The 22,096-nt window shown below is 38.5% G+C and overlaps 1 protein-coding gene across 1 annotated transcript in view; it reads left to right on the top strand.

The window, feature by feature from the left end:
• LOC150077613 (uncharacterized) overlaps positions 1-22,096 on the top strand; it is a 278,408-nt gene that overhangs the window by 101,874 nt on the left and 154,438 nt on the right. Inside the window, exons 7-8 of the mRNA XM_090385960.1 lie at positions 1,559-1,693; positions 19,172-19,439. Of these exons, the coding sequence (XP_090242086.1) occupies positions 1,559-1,693; positions 19,172-19,439 (403 nt within the window). The remainder of the gene's footprint in view (positions 1-1,558; positions 1,694-19,171; positions 19,440-22,096) is intronic.

The following is a 22,096-nucleotide window of genomic DNA, read 5'->3' on the forward strand; positions in this document are numbered from 1 at the left end:
TTTTGATATCATATACTTGGATTTTAGGAAAGCTTTTGATACTGTGGCACGTGGAAGACAATTATACAAATTGAAGCAGTTCGACATTAAGGGCAAGTTGCTAGAATGGATAAAAGTATGGCTAAGCAGCAGAAGACAGAGAGTGGTTATCAATGGACACTGCTGATCATGGACTAATGTTATTAGTGGAGTCCTCCGGAGTTCAGTGTTGAGCCCTTTGTTGGTTTCGGTATTTATCAGTGATATTGATGAAAGCATATCATGGTTAATTCTAATATTACAGACGATGTGAAAGTTAGTTGGCAGGATTGTTAATGACAGTATTGATAGTATGCTACTGCAACAGGATCTGGAAAAGTTGTGCAGATGGGCTGAGGGGTGGCAACTGAAGTTTAACATTGTCAAATGTAAAGTACAGCATATGGGGTAGCAGTAACCCCAGATAAACGTATCAACTGGGTGGTGCTGCACTCAGGGTAGTGGAGAATGAAAGGGACCTCGGGGTAATTGTGCAGTCAGATGTGAAGTATTCTTGAGCAGTGCAAAAAGGCTGCTAGAGTAGCTCATGGTATCTTGTCAGTGATATACAGGAATTTTGCTAGCAGGGTTTAAGGGGTGATGGTCCCCTTGTATAAGGTAATCACCTTGAGTACTGTATACAGGTCTGGAGGCCTCATTTTAGGAGAGATGTAGAGCTGCTGGAATGAGTACAGAGAAGGGCAACGAGATTGGTGAGTGGAACAAGTAGTTGGTGTTACCAAGAAAGGCTTAAGTTCTGCAAATTGCAGCTTCTGGATACTAGGGACCTGCAAGGTGATCTAATGAGATGTATAAGGCCTTGAATGGATTGAGCAAGCTCGATGCTAGTGGGATTCTTCCTCTTGCTCAGATTGCTCACCTGAGGGGCATAAATTCAAATTGAGGAAAGATAATTGTAGAATAGATATGCAGAAATTTGCCTTTAACCAGCGGGTGGTTGATAGTTAGAACAAACGTCCATCTGTTGTAGTGGATGTCAGCAACTTAAATAAGTTCAGGGCAGAACTAGACAAACATTTGGAGTGAATGGATGGGTAAATAAGAAGTTTTTTTTTTTTTTTTTCTTTTGGCTGATGCTGTATAAGCTTTCTTTCTTGCATCATATGCCTCTACTAATGCTAATGTGCAATACCTTTTCCATTCCCTGTGGCGTATTTGAAGAATAAGATGTAGTTTTATTTCTATCTGATCTAAATTATAAAAATATTTATTTTTAATCTGTATTTCTCAGAGATTGTTGTTAATTTTCAGAGATTAAAATAAGATTAATTTCAGAGATTAAATCCATCAATAATCTCAGAGATTATTGATGGAGTTAATGTTAATTTCTTAAAAGAAATTAAGTCCACAATGAATTTTGTTTGCTTAATGTTTACAATTGTGAAAAAATGTTTGCTAGATTTTTTTTCTCTTGAACAGATAAGGTAAAAATTTTTTAAATTCCTATAATGCAAAATCTGCTAAATATGTCTCTGAGAAACACTCACAATTGTTATTAAAGGATAGCAGTTTTTTTCAGGTTTTGAGTGAACGGCCTACGATTCCTTCGGAATATGGCAGCAAAGTTCCTTCCAACATACGCCAGAGGTATCTGAATCTTTTCATTGACGAATGTATCAAATTTTGCCTAACCAAGGATAAAGCATTTAATACAGTATGTTGAAACTCCTAATATTTAATGATGATTACTATCAGTTTCTAATATGTTTTCCTTTATTTTTCTAAGTATATTAATGTTATTGTAGTTTAACCTAGCTTTTGAGAGTAACTAAAGTAACTAAAGTTTGAGTAACTATAAAATGCACTGTTTGCTTGATGTTTGCAGAGCAATCGGGTACGGGACATGATACTGCCATGGGGGATGTCTTTGTGTGTGCGCGATGCAAGGAGTGTATCGATATCAGGCAACAACTCGGCGTTCTTGTGGGCCTATATAAGAGCTTGAAGGACAGGGTGGATGCCCTCGAAGAAACTAAATTGAGGGGCCCATCAAGCTCTCAGCTGCCCACATCAACGCCAGAGCTTGCACTTGGGCATCGCGTGACACAGAGGCAACCCCCAAGGCAGAATGCGCTGGTCCCGAAGGAACTAGTAGTTGTTGGTGACTCTATTGTCAGGGAAACGGGGAACATGCTTTGTAAAAAAGATAGGTGGAACAGGACCAGGGTATGTCTGCCAGGGGCAAAGGTTGATGACGTTGTAGAGCGAATATCATCTTTTAAGGGCACAAAAGGTGATATAGTTGTACACGTTGGCACTAATAATATTAAGAGTAGGAGACCGGCAGAATTACTTAACAAGTACAGGTCACTGCTGAACAAAAGCCGAGAATTAGGGTTGAATTTGAAAGTGTCTGCAATTCTGCCCAGACACGATAGGAGGGAGTATATGATGAGAGCCTTGTCGATCAATTCGGCCCTGGAAAGATTGTGCAAGGCTCAAGGAGTAGAATTTTTTTCAGCCTGGACTGTACTTGTTAACAGGAGAGATTGCTTCTACAGGGATGGGATACACTTAAATAGAAAGGGTGCAAGAATATTTGCTGATGCTATCGAGGCAGTGTTAGGTAGGTCGGAAAACTGCTAGCTTGGGGGAAGACAAAGACCAATAGATTGACAGTAGCCACTGGCAGAGGTGAAAGAGATTCTTGCACTGCTTCTATTAGAATGAGCAGAAGCCTGAAAAACAAGATGCATGGTATTTCAGAGACTGCTGGGAGCCATTGCGGCACAAGTAAACACATGGATTGTGTTAGGGTAGCTAAGAATAGAAACAGGTGCAGGTATACTTGTGTGTACACCAATGCTAGGAGTTTAGTAAATAAATTTGATGAATTTGAGGTATTGCTCAAAACATCAAAGGCAGATATTGTTGGGATATCAGAGACGTGGTGTCACACAGATATAAGGGATGCAGAACTGGAATTTGGGGAGTACAACGTCTACAGAAAGGATAGACAGGATAGGAAGGGGGGAGGGGTTATGCTATTAGTTAAGAAACACATAAAAACCAAGGAAGTGAAGCCAGTCGACATCGCTGGACAGTGCAGTGTTGAGTCAGTTTGGTGTGACATAAGCATTGGGAGATCAAAATTGAGAGTAGGAGTGTGCTATAGGCCTAATGACTCTGATGAGTATAATAAGGAACTTTACAGGGAAATAGAGTGGGCCAGTAAATCAGAGAGTCTTATAATGGGAGATTTTAATTTCCCAGATATTGACTGGAATTTGGGGGCTGGTTACTCACGCACTAGCAGGGCTTTTGTGGATTTATTGGATGATTGTTTTCTACATCAGCATGTTCGGGAGGCAACTAGAGGGAGTAATACTCTTGATTTGATTATCAGCAGTGATTCTTCATGCATTAAGAATCTGCAGATAAATGAACCACTAGGTGGCAGTGATCACAGTGTGCTGAAGTGGGATTTACTCAAAGAGGTAACTACCATTAGGGGTAAAGGGAAGGGTTATTGCTTCCGTAAAGGCGACTACGATGGACTGAGACAGTATTTAAATTCTATACAGTGGGACCAACTGATGATGTTACCAACAGCAAATGCAAAATGGGAAGCATTCAAAGAACTTATCTTGGAAGCTACTAGGCTTTACATACCAACTAAGAAATATTGTTCAAGGTTTAGGCCAAAATGGATGTCAGATGAACTAATGAGGCATATGGCAGAGAAGAAAAACGCATGGGATACTTACAAATTAACACATGACACAGAAGCCTATGATAGATACAAGTTGATATGCAACCAAGTTACAAAGGAGGTTAGGCAGGCGAAGGCAGATTACGAGAAATCCTTGGCAAGGGATGCAAAGAAAAACAGCAAAGAGTTCTTTACTTATGTAAACTCTAGAAGGAAGGGGATGAATCAGATTGGTTCACTTGGTATTGATGGGTCAACTGTTGATGATCCTGCTCAGGTAGCTAACAAACTAAATGAATATTTTGCATCGACATTCACACATGAGTTATTCAGCAAGGGGAATGCCAGTGGTGTATTCACCTCTAGCAGTAAGCTACAGAATCTTGAAATAACTGGGAGTAAAGTGGAGGAGAAACTGTTGAAGATAAACACAAGAAAGGCACCCGGGGTGGATGGGATCTATCCAGTTATATTAAAGGAGGCAGCAAAGGAAGTAAGCAAACCGTTAGCCATAATTATGAGAGCTTCCTTGAACTCAGGGGAGGTACCCATAGACTGGAAATGTGCAAATGTGACCCCAATTCACAAAGGAGGATCAAAGGCTGACACAAGTAATTATAAAACTGTGAGCTTAACTTCTGTTCCAGGAAAATTAATGGAGGCACTGGTTAAAGAAGCACTGCAAGATCATTTAGACAAGACTTCAGTTATAGCTCAGACACAGCATGGTTTTGTTAAGGGGAAGTCTTGCCTGACCAACTTGATTGGATACTATGATGCAGTCACAAAAGAACTGGATGCAGGGAATAACTTTGATATTATATACTTGGATCTTAGAAAGGCTTTTGATACTGTTGCACATGGAAGACTGCTACACAAATTGGAGCAGTGTGACATTGGAGGCAAATTGCTGCTATGGATAAAGGGGTGGTTGAGGGGGAGAAGACAGAGAGTGGTAATCAATGGACACTGCTCATCGTGGACTAATGTTATTAGTGGAGTCCCTCAGGGCTCAGTGTTGGGTCCATTATTGTTTTCTGTATTTATAAATGATATTGATGATGGTATATCAAGCTTAATGTCCAAGTTTGCAGACGATACAAAGGTTGGCAGGGTTGTCAAGGACACTACTGACACTATGCTGCTGCAACAGGATCTGGAAAGGTTGAGCAGATGGGCTGAGAGGTGGCAAATGAAGTTTAACATTGACAAATGTAAAGTACTACACATGGGAAACAGCAACCCCAGAGCAACGTATCAACTCTGTGGTACTACACTGACAGTGGTAGAGAATGAAAGGGACTTGGGGGTGGTTGTGCAGGCAGATATGAAGTTCTCTGAGCAGTGCAGACGGGCTGCAAGAGTAGCTCATGGAGTATTGTCAATGATATACAGGAATTTTTCCAGCAGGGATAAGGAGGTGATTATTCCATTGTATAAGGCAATGGTCAGGCCACACCTAGAGTACTGTATACAGGTCTGGAGGCCTCATTTCAAGAAAGATGTAGAGCTGCTGGAACGAGTACAGAGAAGGGCAACAAGATTAGTGAATGGAACAAAGGGGTGCTCTTACGAAGAAAGTCTTAAGTTTTGCAAATTACAGTGTCTGGAGACTAGGCACCAGCGAGGTGATCTGATAGAGGTGTATAAAGCCTTGAATGGTTTAAGCATGCTCAATGCTAATGGGATTCTTCCTCTAGCTCAGAAAAATCACCTGAGAGGGCATAAATTCAAATTGAGGAAAGACAGATGTAGGATAGACGTGCCGAAATTTGCCTTTAGCCAGCTGGTTGTTGGTTGGTGGAACAGACTTCCATCCCTTGTGGTGGAGGTTGATAGCCTAAATAAGTTTAAGGCTCAGCTGGACAGTTATTTTGAACGAACAGAGGGGTGAAGTGGAAGTGGGTTTTTTTTTTTTTTTTTGGCTGATGCTGCATAAGCCTGTTTTCTTGCATCAAATGCCTCTACTAATGCTAATGCTATGCAGATTGTCCTTATTTCAGTGCATCAAAGACATGCATATTAACTACAATGGATTTAATGTGATGAACTTCAGGCAGATTATCCTCAGAAGTATTAAGAAAACTTAAAATGTGTGAGCCACTCTAGGTCCCGATGACAGTTGTGATTATACTGAAAAACTACATGTTACAGTTCTAGATTAGTAGCTCTTCCTGTGTTTATGCATTGTTGAGTGAGTGAGTGAGATGGCACTCCCAATTTTTTTTTTTTTTTTTTTAATCTGTGCTGCTGTTTTCTTTCCAGTATAAACAAATTAGATACTCTGTTTTGTGTTTTATTATCATATAGAATTATTTATGATTGTTATTATTTATTTATTTAATTGATAATAGTTGCAGAATGATTCCAACTTCATTGTGTTTTTATTGCCATCTTTCTTTAAAAATTACAAGGTTGATCAACCTGTCATCCTTGTGCTTTTTAGAGAAAGATACATGTTTTTATAGGAAATTGTATACTGTTATTGTCAGATTATATTTTCGAAGAAAAAGGCATAAGTTCATTAATGTATTATGCTGGATAGTAGACATCCTGCCTCCCTGCAGCAGAATCAGTGGTAATATGAGTTGTATTTTTATAATTTCCCTAAAGTGTGAATCAGCATTTGCTGAGGTAGCACTTGCTTCTAATTGTAATTTGGTTTTGGAGATTTTGAAACAAGAGAATATTCTGTTCTTTTGTTTATAGTGTACAGTGTTACAGGACAAGTGGCACCAGGGGGATATCTCCCCAAACTCCATATTTATAGCTTTTGAGACATAATACAAACACTGTAAAGGCCAGATGCATGTAAGTTATTGTATGATTTGCAGTGTTGGTATGTTATTCATCTGGCCTGTTAGCCGCTGGACCCCTGGGAACCAGGGTCTTAGCATTTCCTGTCCAGTGCCGTGGCCCAGGTCAGTAGATATCATGTAAGTCTCTGGCAGGGTGAACACTGGCCCACAGTAGGCTTGTCAGGAAGGGGCCATTAACAGAAAATAAAAATAATGAAGTTTTTATTGGAAAAAAGCACAAGGATAACAGGTTGAACTCGGGATAAAAAGTGAAGCAAAAGAAGGTGGATGTTAGAAATGCTTTCCAACAGGAAATGGAAAAGTAGGTGATAGTGAGAGCATCCCTCTGAAGGCAACCCACTTTGAAGTAGGGGGAGAGATTTGGGATTTAAGGGGGATTGAAAGCATAGGGCTAGGGTGCCTATTGGAGATCGTCATGCCATGCCACCTGAGAAAGGGAAGCAGCATGGCATCGGGAAGGATAGTAAGGGCTTCTTAGGGAGTTGCCCTGAACTGTAGTCACAAGTACACAAGTACATACTCATCTAATAACACAGCTATTCAAGGATGTGTTACAATTAAAAATGTACTGTTGAGAAAGGAAGCGGATGCCTCTGAAAGCTTCGGTATCCGGTATTTTAAGTCTTTTAAAGTATTTTAACGTTTTATAATACTTCTATCGCTGATATTTTATTTGTATTATTTTATTGTAAATATTTTTAATTGTTTTAATTATAAATATCTATGTTATGTACATTTATTTTGCAGTATTAAATTATTATTTTAATACAATACGGTTGGTGTATCAATTTAATTGCTTGTGAATATGAATTCTCCCAACCTCATAGGCCTATTTGAAGAAATAACCTTGGTCCCTAAACAATTTCCTTTTTCATTCTCCTTCTTTCCCATTAATCTTTATAGTATATATATATATATATATATATATATATATATAAAAGGGGGGAAAATATGCTGATTACATTGGTGTGCACCACCGTGAGCAGCCTCCATCCCGGAAGCTGCACACAGCATGTCTGGCAATCCCGTAATACCCGTGCTAAGCACTCATTAAGGCCCGGATAGCAGGGAATGTAGGCCGAAGCAACTGGTGTGAAAGGCTCTCTATGATACTCACCACCTTTAGTGTATCTGTCCATGACCTTCTGGGGGTAGCCGCATTTCTTGAGGTCTGCTGTGACTTGTCTAATTTCCTCTTCTCTGTCCCCGGAGGTGCCGCAGTGGGACCCAACCCTATCCAATAATGCTTTAGCGACACTATTCTTATGTTGGTTAGTTTATGCCGAACTATAATGAGTGTATTGGCCTCGGCACATAGGCTTCCTATAGACTCTGGTTTTTAACCTAAGGCCTTCTCTATAGGCCACTTAGTATGAGTCTTATGGGATTGCCAGACCCGCTGCGTGCAGCTTCTGGGATGGAGGCTGCACACTGTGGGGTCCCAGATTAAGGACCCCATAATGAAAGATTGTAGTAGTGGGGTAATGTACGAGATTAAGTGTCCGGATTGTGGGGAGTGTTATGTTGGTGAAACAAGGCGCCGGTTCAAGGACTGTCTAGGGGAACATATGAATGCTATAAAGACCGCGGATTATGGGAAGTCTGCTGTGGCAGAACTTTTTTGGAGAAGCATCATCAGATCTCCCCAGACGAGGCTGTCTTCGTTGACCGTGCTCATGGATTTTGGGACCGCAAATGGCTTGAGAGCTTACGAATTTGTTCATCCGAGAACAATACCATTAACAGAGACAGGGGAGTTCGTATGCATCCCCTCCTTGAGGCTGTAGTACTCGGACGGGATGATTGATTCTGCCTAGCACGCTCCTGAGCCATTTCCGGTTCTAGTATGCATGAGGGGAATACCGCCCATGCGCCTGTGGAACCATGTGAGCCGTGAACCTGCTATTTAAGGATGTGTTACAATTAAAAATGTACTGTTGAGAAAGGAGGCGGGTGCCTCTGAAAGCTTTGGTATCTGGTATTTTAAGTCTTTTAAAGTATTTTAACGTATTTTAACGTTTTATAATACTTTTATCGCTGATATTTTATTTGTATTATTTTATTGTAAATAGTTTTAATTGTTTTGATTATAAATATCTATGTCATGTACATTTATTTCGCAATATTAAATTATTATTTTAATACAACACGGTTGGTGTGTCAATTTAATTGCTTGTGAATACCAAGGTTATTGACAGCCAGAAATAGCTTCACAAACATAATAGTATAATAAGTATGTGAATAAATAAAAGTAGTATAGGTAAAAAACGTTGAGAGTGAAGGAAAGAGGGATTAAAGAAGCACATGGGGGGGGTGGGGAAAAAGTGTGCAAGAAGAGAAAAAAACTCCATGGCCTGCTCTGGCAGCCCGTCTGCACTGCTCAGAGAACTTCATATCTGACTGCTCAATTACCCCCAGGTCTTTTTCATTCTCCACCTCCCTACCTGTCGTATACCACACAGTTGGTACGATTCTCTTGGGTTACCGCTGCTCATATGCAGTACTTTGCATTTGTCAATGTTAAACTTCAGTTTCCACTTCTCATCCCATCTGCCTAACATGTCTAGATCCCTTTGCAGTAGCATACTGTCTTTACTGTCATTAACAACCCTGCCAACCTTGGACATTAAGCCTGATATACCTTCATTGATAAATACATAAAACAACAATGGGCTCAGCACTGAACCCTGGGGGACTCCACCAATAAAATTAGTCCGCGTAGAGCAGTGTCCATTTATTACTACACTCTGCCATCTCCTACTCAACCATCCCTCAGCCCATACATGCTGATTGTGAAAGTTTTGGATTCCGTCTCATGTGAACTGTGCTTCATCTGTGAATATCACTAAAGCAGGAAAGTGAGGAGTTGTACCACACTGCTGCAAGAATCACTGGCAGAACATTGCTCGCGCAGGGTAATCTGCTGGTGACAAGGCCTGTACCCATTGCAGATGGTAAGGATACAGTTGGTGTTCTCGCAACACTCTCCAAATAGTCGAACATTGAACAGCCAGTTGCATTGCTATTCTGCGTGTGCTGATTCTAGGAGTGGCATGCACAATATCCAAAATCTCCTCCTGTACTTCAGGAGTCGTAGATCTTGGTTGCCAGCAGCACAAGGTGTAACGGTCCCATGTTCACAAAGGTGGCAATGGATACCTTCAAACATTTTCCTGTCTGGACATCTTCATTCTGGGAACCTTTTGTGGTACAAACGACGAGCCTCCAGAGCATTGCTGTCCGCCAAACCGTGCATATCTGCTTGCTCCTGATTTGAGTACATGGTCGGAATGGAAAACCACCAGATTCTGTCAGTACCTTGTGATGAAGGAAATCACCTGTGGGAGATAAGACATTCGGGTTAATAACTCGGGAACCAAGCATTTCTGGAACTATGTTGATATAAAATATTTCTATATTGTCTACATATGAGGAACTCATTCCTGAAGTTATGCTGTATATTTTTGAGACACCTTGTATATATATGTTGAATGAGTAATATGGTAGGTAAGCATTAATATACTGAATTAATGGGCTTATCTTTATTTATGGGAAGATTATATTAAGAGACATGCCTCGATAGATCCTCATATCCTTCATTCACAGGCAACAGCACCCCAGATGCCATATACACACACACACACACACACACACACACACACACACACACACACACACACACACACACACACACACACACACACACACACACACGCCAATGAGCCAAAACATTATGACCAGTGAGTCGTTATGCAAATCAAATCAACTGCTGGGGAACTACGGCGTGGGTCGGGACACAGTAAAAAACACCTAATACTCAGTTCCGTTAATCAATGTTACTCCTGTTCTTCAGTTGGGAAAGGCAGCGGACTTAAGCAAGTTTAACAAAGGCCAAATTGTAATGGCCAGTTGACTGGGTCAGAGCACATCTGAAATGGCACGAATGTTGGGCTGCTCACAGTCAGCCGTGGTTAGTACCTACCGAAAGTAGTCCGTGGAGGGGAAACCATGAATCACCGGCGCGGTGTTGGACCACCACAGCTCATCCAATGCTCGAGGTGAACGAAGCCCCCCCCCCCCGCCCCAATGGTACGTGGCAACAGAAGGGTGACTGTGGTACAACTCGCAGGTAATTAGAATGCTGGTGATGGGAGTAATGTGTCACAACACACAGTACATCAAACCTGCTGAAAATGGGGCTGCAGCCTGCTCTGAATGCCCATGCTAACCACGGTTCCCCGGTGACAGCGCCTACAATGGGCACGCGAGCATCGAAACTGGACCTAGAGTGATTGGAAGAAGGTCGCCTGGTTCAATGAATCACATTTCCTGTTGCACCATGTGGACGGCTGGTTACGTGTGTGTGTCATTTACCTGGGGAGATGGTGGTGGCGGTGTCATGCTTTGGGTGATGTTCTTCTGGGATACCCTGGGTCCAGTCATCCATGTGCTGGACACTCTGACGTCTACCACCTACCTAAACATTATTGCTGACTGGGTACACCCTTTCATGGCAACGGTCTTCCCCTCTGGTGGTGCCATCTTTCAGCAGGATAATGCACCATGTCACACCACCTGGATTGTTTGAGACTAGTTTGTGGAACATGAAGAAGACTTCTAGGATTGCCATGGCTGCCTAATTCCGCAGACATCAGTCCCATCGAGCATCTGCGGTTTGTGTTGGAACGGCAACTCCGATCTGCGGCATCTCAACCGTGGACCTTACATGAGTTAAAGGATCTGCTGGTTACGTGTTGTTACTTGATACCACAAGACATATTTAGAAATCTTGTAGTGTCCGTGCCTCACCGGGTACGAGCTTTTTTGGCTGTACGTGGATGACCAACATCTTGTTAGGTAGGTGTCATAATGTTTTGGCTCATCAGTACTTCTTTCATTACAGCACTCCGAATATGGCACAGCATAAATACACCTTTTTTTTTTTTTTTTTGCAGGCTCTTCTAGGGAGGGGCTAGTGTGTGTGCACTTTCTTTTGTTCAGTAAGGAAGTACTTTATTAATGTGTGTGACTACAGAATGACACTCTTGCTTTGATTGTAAGATGTATGGGGGAGTGATTAAATGGTTAAGTGGCACTTTTCTTTTTCTTGGGGTGCCTTAATATATAGGTAATAATATTGCACCTTGCTACAAAATGACCCTAATTATAGCTTTTACTTGTTTTGCATTAAATATTTGTTTTATTTTCACTATAGTCTCTTAAAGGCATAGCTATGTTTGTCTAATTGTAATGATGTCACCCAGATTGCATTGTGTTTTGTACTTTCTTTTGTTTTTCCCCTTCCTTGGAGTTCTGTGTTCTTCTCTCCCATTTCCTTCATTATATTTTAATTTATTCTGCATTTTGTTGTAGTTAACTGATTCAAATTTTCTTTATCTTAGTTCTGTTTGTCATAATTTGGTTTAATGTTTATTTGCATTTGGTTTAGATGTGTTGATTGTATAGGTCAACATTCACATTTACATTGTTTTTTATGTTTACTTATTTCCTCTATAGAGATAGGTGGCATGTCTACCTTATGATTTAAATTCATTTGGTATTTTACATTTAGATCTTATAGGGCAGCATTGGCATTTGACTGGAATACACTCATCAACTGAAATACAGTCATTTTCAGAATTTAGAAGAACACTTATGTGCCTTTGATAGCTAGAGAATGTGGATCCCTTCTCTTTTGTTAATTTATTTTTATGGGGAAGTGACATTCATGCTTTGGGTGTTGCAGCAGTGCAGCTACTGGGTGGGGAGTTATGTGCTTGTACTACTGAGGGCAATTGTTATTTGTCTTCAGTAGTACAAGGTATACAGATATTTATTTTGTGATAGTGTTTCTTTTTTTCATAATAGCTATGTGAATATTTATTCATGTCATTTATTATAATCTTTTGAGCTGTGCTACTTGTACAGGTGCATTTTTCAGAAAATGTTTCTGGATAGTGAAATAGCAAATAAAATTAAATAAAAAATAAATAAAAATATATGTGAAAGGAAAAAACAGCAGGTGATTGTTAGTGACTTTATTGATATAGCCTTGAAGCACTCTGTGATTCCAGGGTATATCAATATTCCTATCTGTGAAAAGAAAAGAAGAGGTAGTGATTCCAGGCTATATCCCACTGTGTTACCTTTCCTGACAAAAAAAAAATTGTCAAATGGAAAGAAGCTGTCTTTCAGCACCGTGTTGCATAAAATGAATATGATGCCCAATATTTTACTCTCTGCAAGGTAAAATATTGGGTGTCACCTTTTTTTGAACAGCCTAAAAGTATATGGAATTCCTTTAAAAATAAATAAATAAACTGTCTGGCACTAAGTGCTGATAATGCTCCCGTTGTGGTTGGCTTGAAGCTGAAGTAGCAAAGGTATTAAAAAAGGAGATTGAGCACTTGGTAGTAATTCGCTGTCATCTGATTAATTTGTGTGCTAAAAATGGAGGCTCATGCCTTCCTGTAAAAGTGGATGAATACTTTATGCACATTTACTACTATCTAAAAAAAAGTGCTAAAAGGAAAAACAGATTGAAAGTTTTGGTTAATGTTTTACCACTGAAGTAAAAAGGATTATGAAGCTTAATCATACAACAGCCACTTCTTAATGGTTTTTGTTAGCAGACAAAACTTTTTCTTGGCTCCTGTTCATTGGTAGCTGTTAAGCAAACTGCATTACATTTGACTAACAGCTGCTACACACTGAAACAAACAATTTGTTTGTTTCAGTACAGGTACTCCCCCACTTACATAATACTCGACTTCTGTAAATTCGATTTTATGTAAGTTTTTGCTGGCCAGCACAAACTTAAAAAAATTGTGGAAGTGTATTTTGCATCTTGTAGGAATAAATGGTGGTATTGTGAAAACATCGCAATGTGAACCCAATAACACATTGCTTTTTTGTTTTGTTTTTTTGTAATTCGTTTCAATACTAAGCTATTCGTTTCAATATAACTAAGCTATTTATCTCTCGAAGAGAGATAAATAGGTTAGTTATATAATGAAAATGTTCCATTATAAGAATGTTCCATGTTCCATTATAAGAATCAATTTTGACTGGAATTTTGTTGATATTTTTCTAAAGAATATTTCTGGAAGTCACAACCATAAAACAATAAAAAAAAATTGGACTTTCCGGTTTATTGTTCTTTATCCGGTTTATCCAGTTTATTTATTTAGTGCAATCTATTATAAATGGGTAGTAAACTATATCTGATTGCAGTTGCAATAATACCGATAACTGGAATTTTGTGCGTTTTTGCGTTATTATCGTGAAACGTGTTCCCTCTTCACCGAAATCTTCAATTATATAAAAAATATAAATAAATTTTCAGAATTTTCTCTTCATTCCTGTTTACTTATTACAATGATGAAGGGAAAGGGACCAACGGAAAGTGCAAGTGGTGGCAGTGCTAGGAAACGAAACAAAATTGAGAAATGAAGATGAACATGATGAAGTAGTACAAAGCAGGACAAAATTTGTCATCTAATGCATGGGAATTAGGTCTCGGTACTTTAAAGGATAGTTAGTATGAACCAGAGCTGTATTGCTCGATACGTTCTACGTTGATATCAATATTTGTAAAATAATAAGAGAAGTTTACCTCAATATAGTTCCCTCAGCATGAATTGTTGAGGCGGCTTCCATCCTGCAATGGGTTGATAATGGCTGCACTTTACTTTTTTCTTTTTTTTTTTTTTTACCTCAGTATAGTACGTAGAACACTTCCGTACAATACTCTCCTGAAATTTAAACAAAAAGATTGAAAAACTTACATTAGAGTAACAAATAGTTTAAAAAATAATTAAAGCTCAGTTTAACACAATAAAACTCAATTTAACACAATTAAAAATAAAATTAATTAAAAGAGTTTAACGAAAAAAATTGCAAAACGATTTTTCTTCCTGAAGCTGACAACGCTTTTCGACCATATGTCATGATCACAGGAATTAAAATTACCAAATAGGGGTGAGTATGAAACTTAAATAGGAATTATTTGTCTTCGTGCATGCGTGTAAAAGCCCACGAATCGGAGATGAGATATGGCCGACAAACATTAATTTTCGTGTAATTTAATTTCTATGGTTTCTGCAATTAAGTCGTGTATAATTACGTTGGACACTAAATATTTTGGCCTCGTTAAATAAAAAAGTATATTTTTTGTTAACGGCGTGAAAGACTAATTCTGACGCTGCTGAACGAGAAGCCCGAACTGAGGCCACATGTTCATTAACACGAATATTCAAAGGAAAACGCGTCAAACTCTGATAAGACGAGTCTCAATTACCACAAGAATGTTGTATACCAGGTTATTAATTTGTGTTGCGAACGAGGAAAGGACTGAGCGATTGTTCAGTATAGTGTGTAATTTTCGTATTAGCCTGGCCACAATTTTAATTCGGCATCTTTAGAGAATCTGTTAAGCTGTTTGTGCCACTGTTCAACATATGGGACTGAAATAAAATATTTTTTGCTATTACTATTGTTGGTTGGTGTAGTATTTTGTATCCTAGCCTTAGCTTGTAACCTAATTTGGTTTATTGCAGCAAGGGGATAACCCCTGTTTAAGAATCTGCTGGTTAATATTTGTATTTCTGAGCCCAAAGCAGATTCCTTGTTGAATATTTGTAGGCATTTAGAAATTGATTAAAGATAATCGATCTTTTGTAGGTGAACGGGTGATAGCTGTTATAATGTAGAAGCATACCGGTGTTTAGGTTTTCGATAGATGTTAAATTAGATTTTATTTGAGTCTTGAGTAAGCGTGAAATTTAAAAAATTTAATTGACCTTGTATCCGTATTCCCCCTTTCCAATGTAAATTTGAGCTTAGAATGAATATTAATAAACGAATGTAAAACGTCTTGGATAGTACTACTATCAGTAATAACTAGAACATCGTCTAAATATCTCCCATAGTATGTGATACGGTGTTGAAAAGGCGTCAAATGTATATGCTTAATCGTTGAGAGATAGATCTCCGATATTAAGCCGCTCAGGCTCAGTTCCATTACAAACCAAAAATTTGTTTGTACACTGTCTCGAAAGGTGATATAGTTGGCCTCAAACTAACAGTTTAATTAAGTGAAAAATTTCCTTAATATGAGGCTTTGTATAATTAATCCATATCGAGTTATTATTTAACATATCCCAAATAATATCTAATGTGTATTCAACATTTACATTCGTATATAATGAGGTAACATCTAGTGAGAATAAATTGTCATTATCGCCAAGTCTACAATCCTTAAGGTTATTAAATAATGTATCTCCTGTCTAAAGGGTTTTATAATGCTATATACAAAGGGTACTAGGAAAGTTTTGCAATATGATGCAACAATGAATCACAGGAAGCTGCTTGTTGCTGCATGTTGAGACATGTTCATACGTGCATAGTAGCTGCCGCGCCAAGTCGATGGGCTCAGTTATTCATTAGTAGTGAGAGTGTAAAGTGCTTGCGATGGCATCGTGGTCACGAAATGAGATAAGGACAGTTTTGTGGTATAATTTCGTGCGTGGTTTAACCATAGACCAGTGCTTAGAAGAAATGACTCTTGCACTAGATGATGATTGTCCACATCGTACAACGATATTCAGGTAGTATAGAGAATTCCAAAGGGGAAATTTCACTCTGGAGGATTCTGAGAGGCCGGGAAGGCCACGAACGTCAGTTACGGAGGAAAACGTTACTGCTGTGAGGAAAATGCTTGACGAAAACAGGCGAGTGACCTACCAACAGATGGAGGATACTTTGGGCCTAAATGCACCAGCAATTCGTTCGATTCTGCAAGATCATTTGCACTTGAAGAAACTTTGTTCTCTCTGGGTGAGGCATCAACTGACTGAAGAGCAGATGACACGACGTGTGACTTGGTGCCGGGAGATGTTAAAAAAGTTTGATAAGGGACAATCTCGGTATGTGAACAACATCATGACAGGTGACGAGACTTGGCTGTACTATTACGATCTGCCAACCAAGGCTCAAAACAAAGTTTGGGTCTTTGATGATGACGACACACCCGTAATTGTCAGAAAATCCCGATCTGTAAAGAAGAAAATAATAGCTGTATTTTTCAAATAGAGTGGAATTGTGGAACGTGTCGTTTTGGACACGCAGAAGACAGTCACAGCTAAGTGGTATACTGAACAATGCCTGCCTAAAGTCATTGGATCTATGAAGAACCTGCGGCCAAAGTCAAGAATGGACACCTGGTACCTCCATCACGATAATGCTCCAGCTCACCGCGCCAAAGCCTGCACCGAATATTTGACCACAACAGGACTGAAACTTCTCGAGCCCCCTCCCTACAGTCCAGACCTTGCTCCCAGCGACTTTGCACTGTTCCCGCATGTGAAAATGAAGCTAAAAGGGAGGCGGTTTTCCAGTGATGAGGACCTTCTACGGGCTTGGGACAACGAGTGTGCTTTACTCCCTAGTGAAACTTGGCAGAACTGGTTTAAAGATTAGTTTTGGAGGATGGAGAGGTGTATTGAATGTAGAGGAAATTACTTTGAAAAAATTAAATAAACAAAGCTGTATTGCAAAACTTTCCTAGTACTCTTTGTACATGTGTGGCTAAGGATGAAAATGCCTATAGGAAACAATAGGCCGAATAGGAAATCCAGTCTTGTGTAATTTTACCTGACCGAAAAGTGCAAGAATATTGTATGTTCTGGCCTTCAATTCCTTTAACTGAGCCATAGTAATGTAGTCGTTTTTTTCGATATGTGGTTACCGTTTTATTGTATTGATTGACTAAATTGGTAAATAGTGCCGGGTCTACTTCGAGATAAGTGGAGGTATCTGAAACAACTGATTCTAACTTATTAATATAATCAGGTTTATCGAGTATTACCATTGTATCTTCTTTATCTGCCCTCTGTATAATAATGTCTTTATTTTCCCGAAGTTCACGTAAAGCTGAACTGTCATGTGTATTCAATTTAGGAAGTCGCGTTTCTTTTATGTTATTCACCATTTGGTTAACTTGTTGAATAAATAAATCTTTTTGTGGAACATTACGAAGTCCAAATTCAATATCAATTACGCACTGTTTTTTAGGTAGTTTTCGAGGTGGTAAATTATAATTTTAATCCTTTGGATTAAAATTATAACTTACCACCTCGAAAACCAGTGATAATTATACTATTAACCAGTGATAATTATAAAATTATTAAAATTAAAATTATTAATATTGTGCGTTATAATTTTAATCCTTTGGATTAAAATTATAACACACAATTATCACATAATTATTACAACATAATTATCACAGAACCAGTCAAATCTGGTTCTGTGTTAGCGTATAAGAGGAAAGATTTGTAACCTGTTGATATGTCAGTTCATTGAATGCTGGGGAGGGGGTGTTTGCGAACTAGCTGACGTATTCTGTGATAGCATGTTGTGTGTATGCAGGGGGGGGTCGTTACCCAGCTTGTATGCACTTGGTCGCAAGTCCACGATAATGTGTTATAATTCGCATGAACATGTCTTGACCCTCCCGATAATGTTTGTAATTTGTTAACGTGTTTCTTTTTTATATCTGAGGCCTGTGCTTCCCGTCACAAATCTATGGAGGTCTTCAGTTTAGACCAGTCATTAGGATGAAGATAATTTTTTAATTTATCGTGAAGCTTCCTAACCTGGGGAAGGTATTTTTGAAATTAAATTACACAAAAATTCTGTTAATGTTCGTCAGCCATATCTCATCTCCGATTCGTGGGCTTATAAACGCATGCGCAAAGACAAATAATCCTTATTTAAGTTTCATACTCACCCCTATTTGGTAATTTTCATTCCTGTGATCACGATATACGGTCGAAAAGCGTCAGCTTCAAACCCAAGTCAAGTTAGACTTCCATCTTTTGTCGTGGAAGTTGATAGCCTAAATAAATTTAAGACTGAGCTGGACAAGTATTTGGAACAAACTGAGGGGTGAAATCATAGTGTGTTTTTTTTTTTTTTTTTTTTTTTTGGCTGATACTGCATAAGCTTGCTTTCTTGCATCATATGCCTCTACTAGTTCTAATGCTAAAGTTTGTGGCAAGCAATGGATGGTTTAATAGGTTCAAGCATTGCACTGGTTTACACAATGTTAAAGTATGCAATGAAGTTGCCTTATCAGCTGGAGACATTGATTCTGGCAATGATGCTCAAAAGGTAAAACTTTCTGACATTATGCCTGTCCCCTATCTTTTTTTTTTTTTCTAATTTTATAATTTTGAAATTACTTTTTGAAATTTTTCCTATGCATGAAATAAAACAAACTGAACAAATAATCCTATTTACATGTTTGCCAGACATTTCTTTTTTTGCTTCAATCAAATTCAGCAAGCATAGTTGCGAGTGCTGCATAAGCCTTTAGGGAAATTCCAATTTACATAAAATTTGATTTGCGCAGATTTCCACGGAATACAATCCTGAGTTCATGTGGAAATCAGCTGTCTATTCAAAAACTTTTTGAATTGTTCTTTGAAATAAAATAAGCCATTTATTTGGTGTACTTTTTCCTTTTACGATGGTTTATGATATAATATATGCCTACCATATATTTAAGCTCTACAAATTCAAAAATATATATAAGGCAGATATAAAATGTATGTTGTTTCCAATCAGTTTTATACAAAATGAAATGTGTGTATATTTTCAGGCTCTAGAGGAAGAAAAGAATGCTTACAGTCGCAGTTCTAATAAAACAGTGTATTTGAATGTTGCTGTTAATGCCTTAAAACGTCTCCGTCAGAAAGTACACAACAAAAACCACTTCGAAAATTCCAATGAATCGCATGATGGTGATAATCCAGCAAAGAAAATTAAAAAAATTTCGCATGAATATGTACTTGGAGGAAAACTTGCCACTAAAGCTAGTTTCAGTATCGAACGCAACCGTTGCAAGGCACCAATAGATCCTCTGTCTGGTAAGTAATGTTATAATTTTCAAAACTACTGATTAACTTATGTCATATGATTCAAACGTTTTTACAAAGTTCTGGGTAGTTATAAGATTCTTTACTGCTTTTTAAAATGTATAACTCAAAACTTCAGATAATATCAAAAAATGTTTTTTGCATTGTAATTAGTATATGCAACTTTTTTTTTTTTTTTTTTTACAATAAAAAAAGTAGTTCAAAAGTTTACCAAAATGGAGGCTAAACAATTATTCACTCTAGTAAATAGTTAGATTTTGTGTTCGTTATAAAACGAAATCAGTCTAACACTTGAATTGGCAAACTCAAGTGTTTGCTTGCCCATAGTCTTCTTTGCAGTTAAGATAAAAAGCTTGGAGCTGTTGCTCTAACTTAAAGTTAAAATAAATTTATTAAAATAAAAATGATATATACATAAGATAAAACTGAAATAAAATAAGATAAAAGCTTTAAAATACAACAAGATAAAAAGAGTTAAAATATATATAATAAAAGCGTTAAAATACATAGATAGTAGCTTTCGAAGCAGAGTGCCTCTTCATCAGCTAGTGTGTGAATGGTGTACTTCAGTATATATTGATGGTTACACAAGTCAGCTGGGCATGATCATGTATCACGAGCCTGGTGTAGGTAAATCAGAATTAGATACATGATGATCGCAGCGCTCATCGCACTGCAATACAGTACATTCTATAATAGGGTGTAAGTGTACTCCCCCCATCCGATTCATAGTAGTATTATTGGTGGCTATGTGTAGTACTTCAAGCCATGAGCGCTGGCGATAATCATGTGAACAGTCGACGATTTCAATATCCCGTTGGGATCAAGATTGTGCTGCTCAACCCAGTAATGTTTGGCGAGCATTCAAAATTAGCAGTTTGCAGAGCCACCTCATGCTCAGAAACCCGATCTTTTAATCTTCTACCAGACTCAATTACATAACACCCCCCACAATCCGGACACGTAATGCAGTGTATGGAACCACTCCGTAAGAAAGAAGGAACTGGTGTTTTCACCTTAGAAATAATAATTGTAATTTCCTCCCCGGAAATTGCACACATAATATATGATGGTGATGCAAAATTCTAACAAGACGTTCCGATACTACATCTCTCCCAGATAATAGGAGAGATGTAGGCGTTAGTGATAAATTGATTGATGCGAGGTGGGTTAGATTTCGTGACAAATTTGTGAGCCTGAAGCTCACATCTATCTAGAACATGAGGTGGATAGCTGCAATTTGAAAGCCTCGCCCTAATTTTATAAATCTCCTACTGCCTGTCACCGGTCGAACTAGAGTGCGTCCAAGCGCTGGAGGGAATCGAACGAGGGGAGTACACTTACACCCTATTATAGAATGTACTGTATTGCAGTGCGATGAGCGCTGCCAATCATCACATGTATGTAATTCTGCTTTGCCAACACCAGACTCATGATACATGATCATGCCCAGCTGACTTGTGCTATTATAACCATCAATATATACTGAGGTACACCATTCACACACTAGCTGATGCTGACCGGGCTAGCCAGGTGGGTAAAGTGCCTGCCTGGCAACCCAAAGGTTGCGGGTTCGAATCCCACCTCGGGCTTGGATCAGAGTACTGCAAAAACCTTGGGAGGTGCACTATGGCCACAGAAGCCAATGCGCCAACAACTACCAAAAAAAAAAAAAAAAAAAAAACACTAGCTGATGAAGAAGCACTCCACTTTGAAAGTTACTATCTATGTATTTTAACGCTTTTATCTTATTTTATTTCTGTTTTATCTTATGTATATATCATTTTTATTTTAATAAATTTATTTTAACCAGTTAGTCGGTCGTCGCAAGAAACTTTGATGATATAATGCAACCCAGTGCACAAGGCCTGTTTTCTAATTAAAGTAAAGTTCATTTTAAAATATTATTTTAAAAAAAAGCACTTTTAATTAAACATTATTACCAGAACGGCAATAAACATAATTACCAGAATGGCTATTGCAGCCCTTAAAGCATATAAAAGACAGAAATGTCAAGGCCTCCTTCTTTGAGAAGAATTATATTTAATATTGTAAAGCATTTTGAAGAAGGCTACATAAGTCCTGAACCTAAAAGCAGTCATCCAGCAGCATAGCGGACCGGGCTTGGATCAAAGTACTGCAAAAACCTTGGGAGGTGCATTATGCCTACAGATGCCGATGCGCCAACAGCTACCAAAAAAAAAAAAAAAAAAATCCAACAGCATCACGTGACAATTCAAAGAATTGATGGGGTGCAACAACAACCAACCCTATCAAATTTCTTATAATTATCTAGTGTTTGCCTGCATATTCTAGTTCATCATCAATGATGCAGTTACACACATTACAGAAGGTATTGTACATGAAGCAGAAATATCTAAACAGTTTCCACCATTTCCAAAATAGCAGCAAGAAAAACCCAAAACAAGGCAATGGGGGTTGTTCTACTGATATCTCACCACAGAGAATTTAATATCCTTTAAATGTGCACGTGCCAAAGCACACTATATCCTATATCAGATCCAAAGGGAATCTTAGATCCATTTCACGTCTTTCATAATCCAAGCTACTAGCTCAAAAATAGTCTGATATAAGATTCAGAAAATGAAGGGTAAATATCCACCATACACTTCAGTGATCCTAGGTAC

The sequence above is a fragment of the Mastigoproctus giganteus genome, chromosome 12 (genome assembly GCF_048544385.1).
Source record: "Mastigoproctus giganteus isolate SK-2022 chromosome 12, ASM4854438v1, whole genome shotgun sequence".
Taxonomy (NCBI): Eukaryota; Metazoa; Arthropoda; class Arachnida; order Uropygi; family Thelyphonidae; genus Mastigoproctus; species Mastigoproctus giganteus.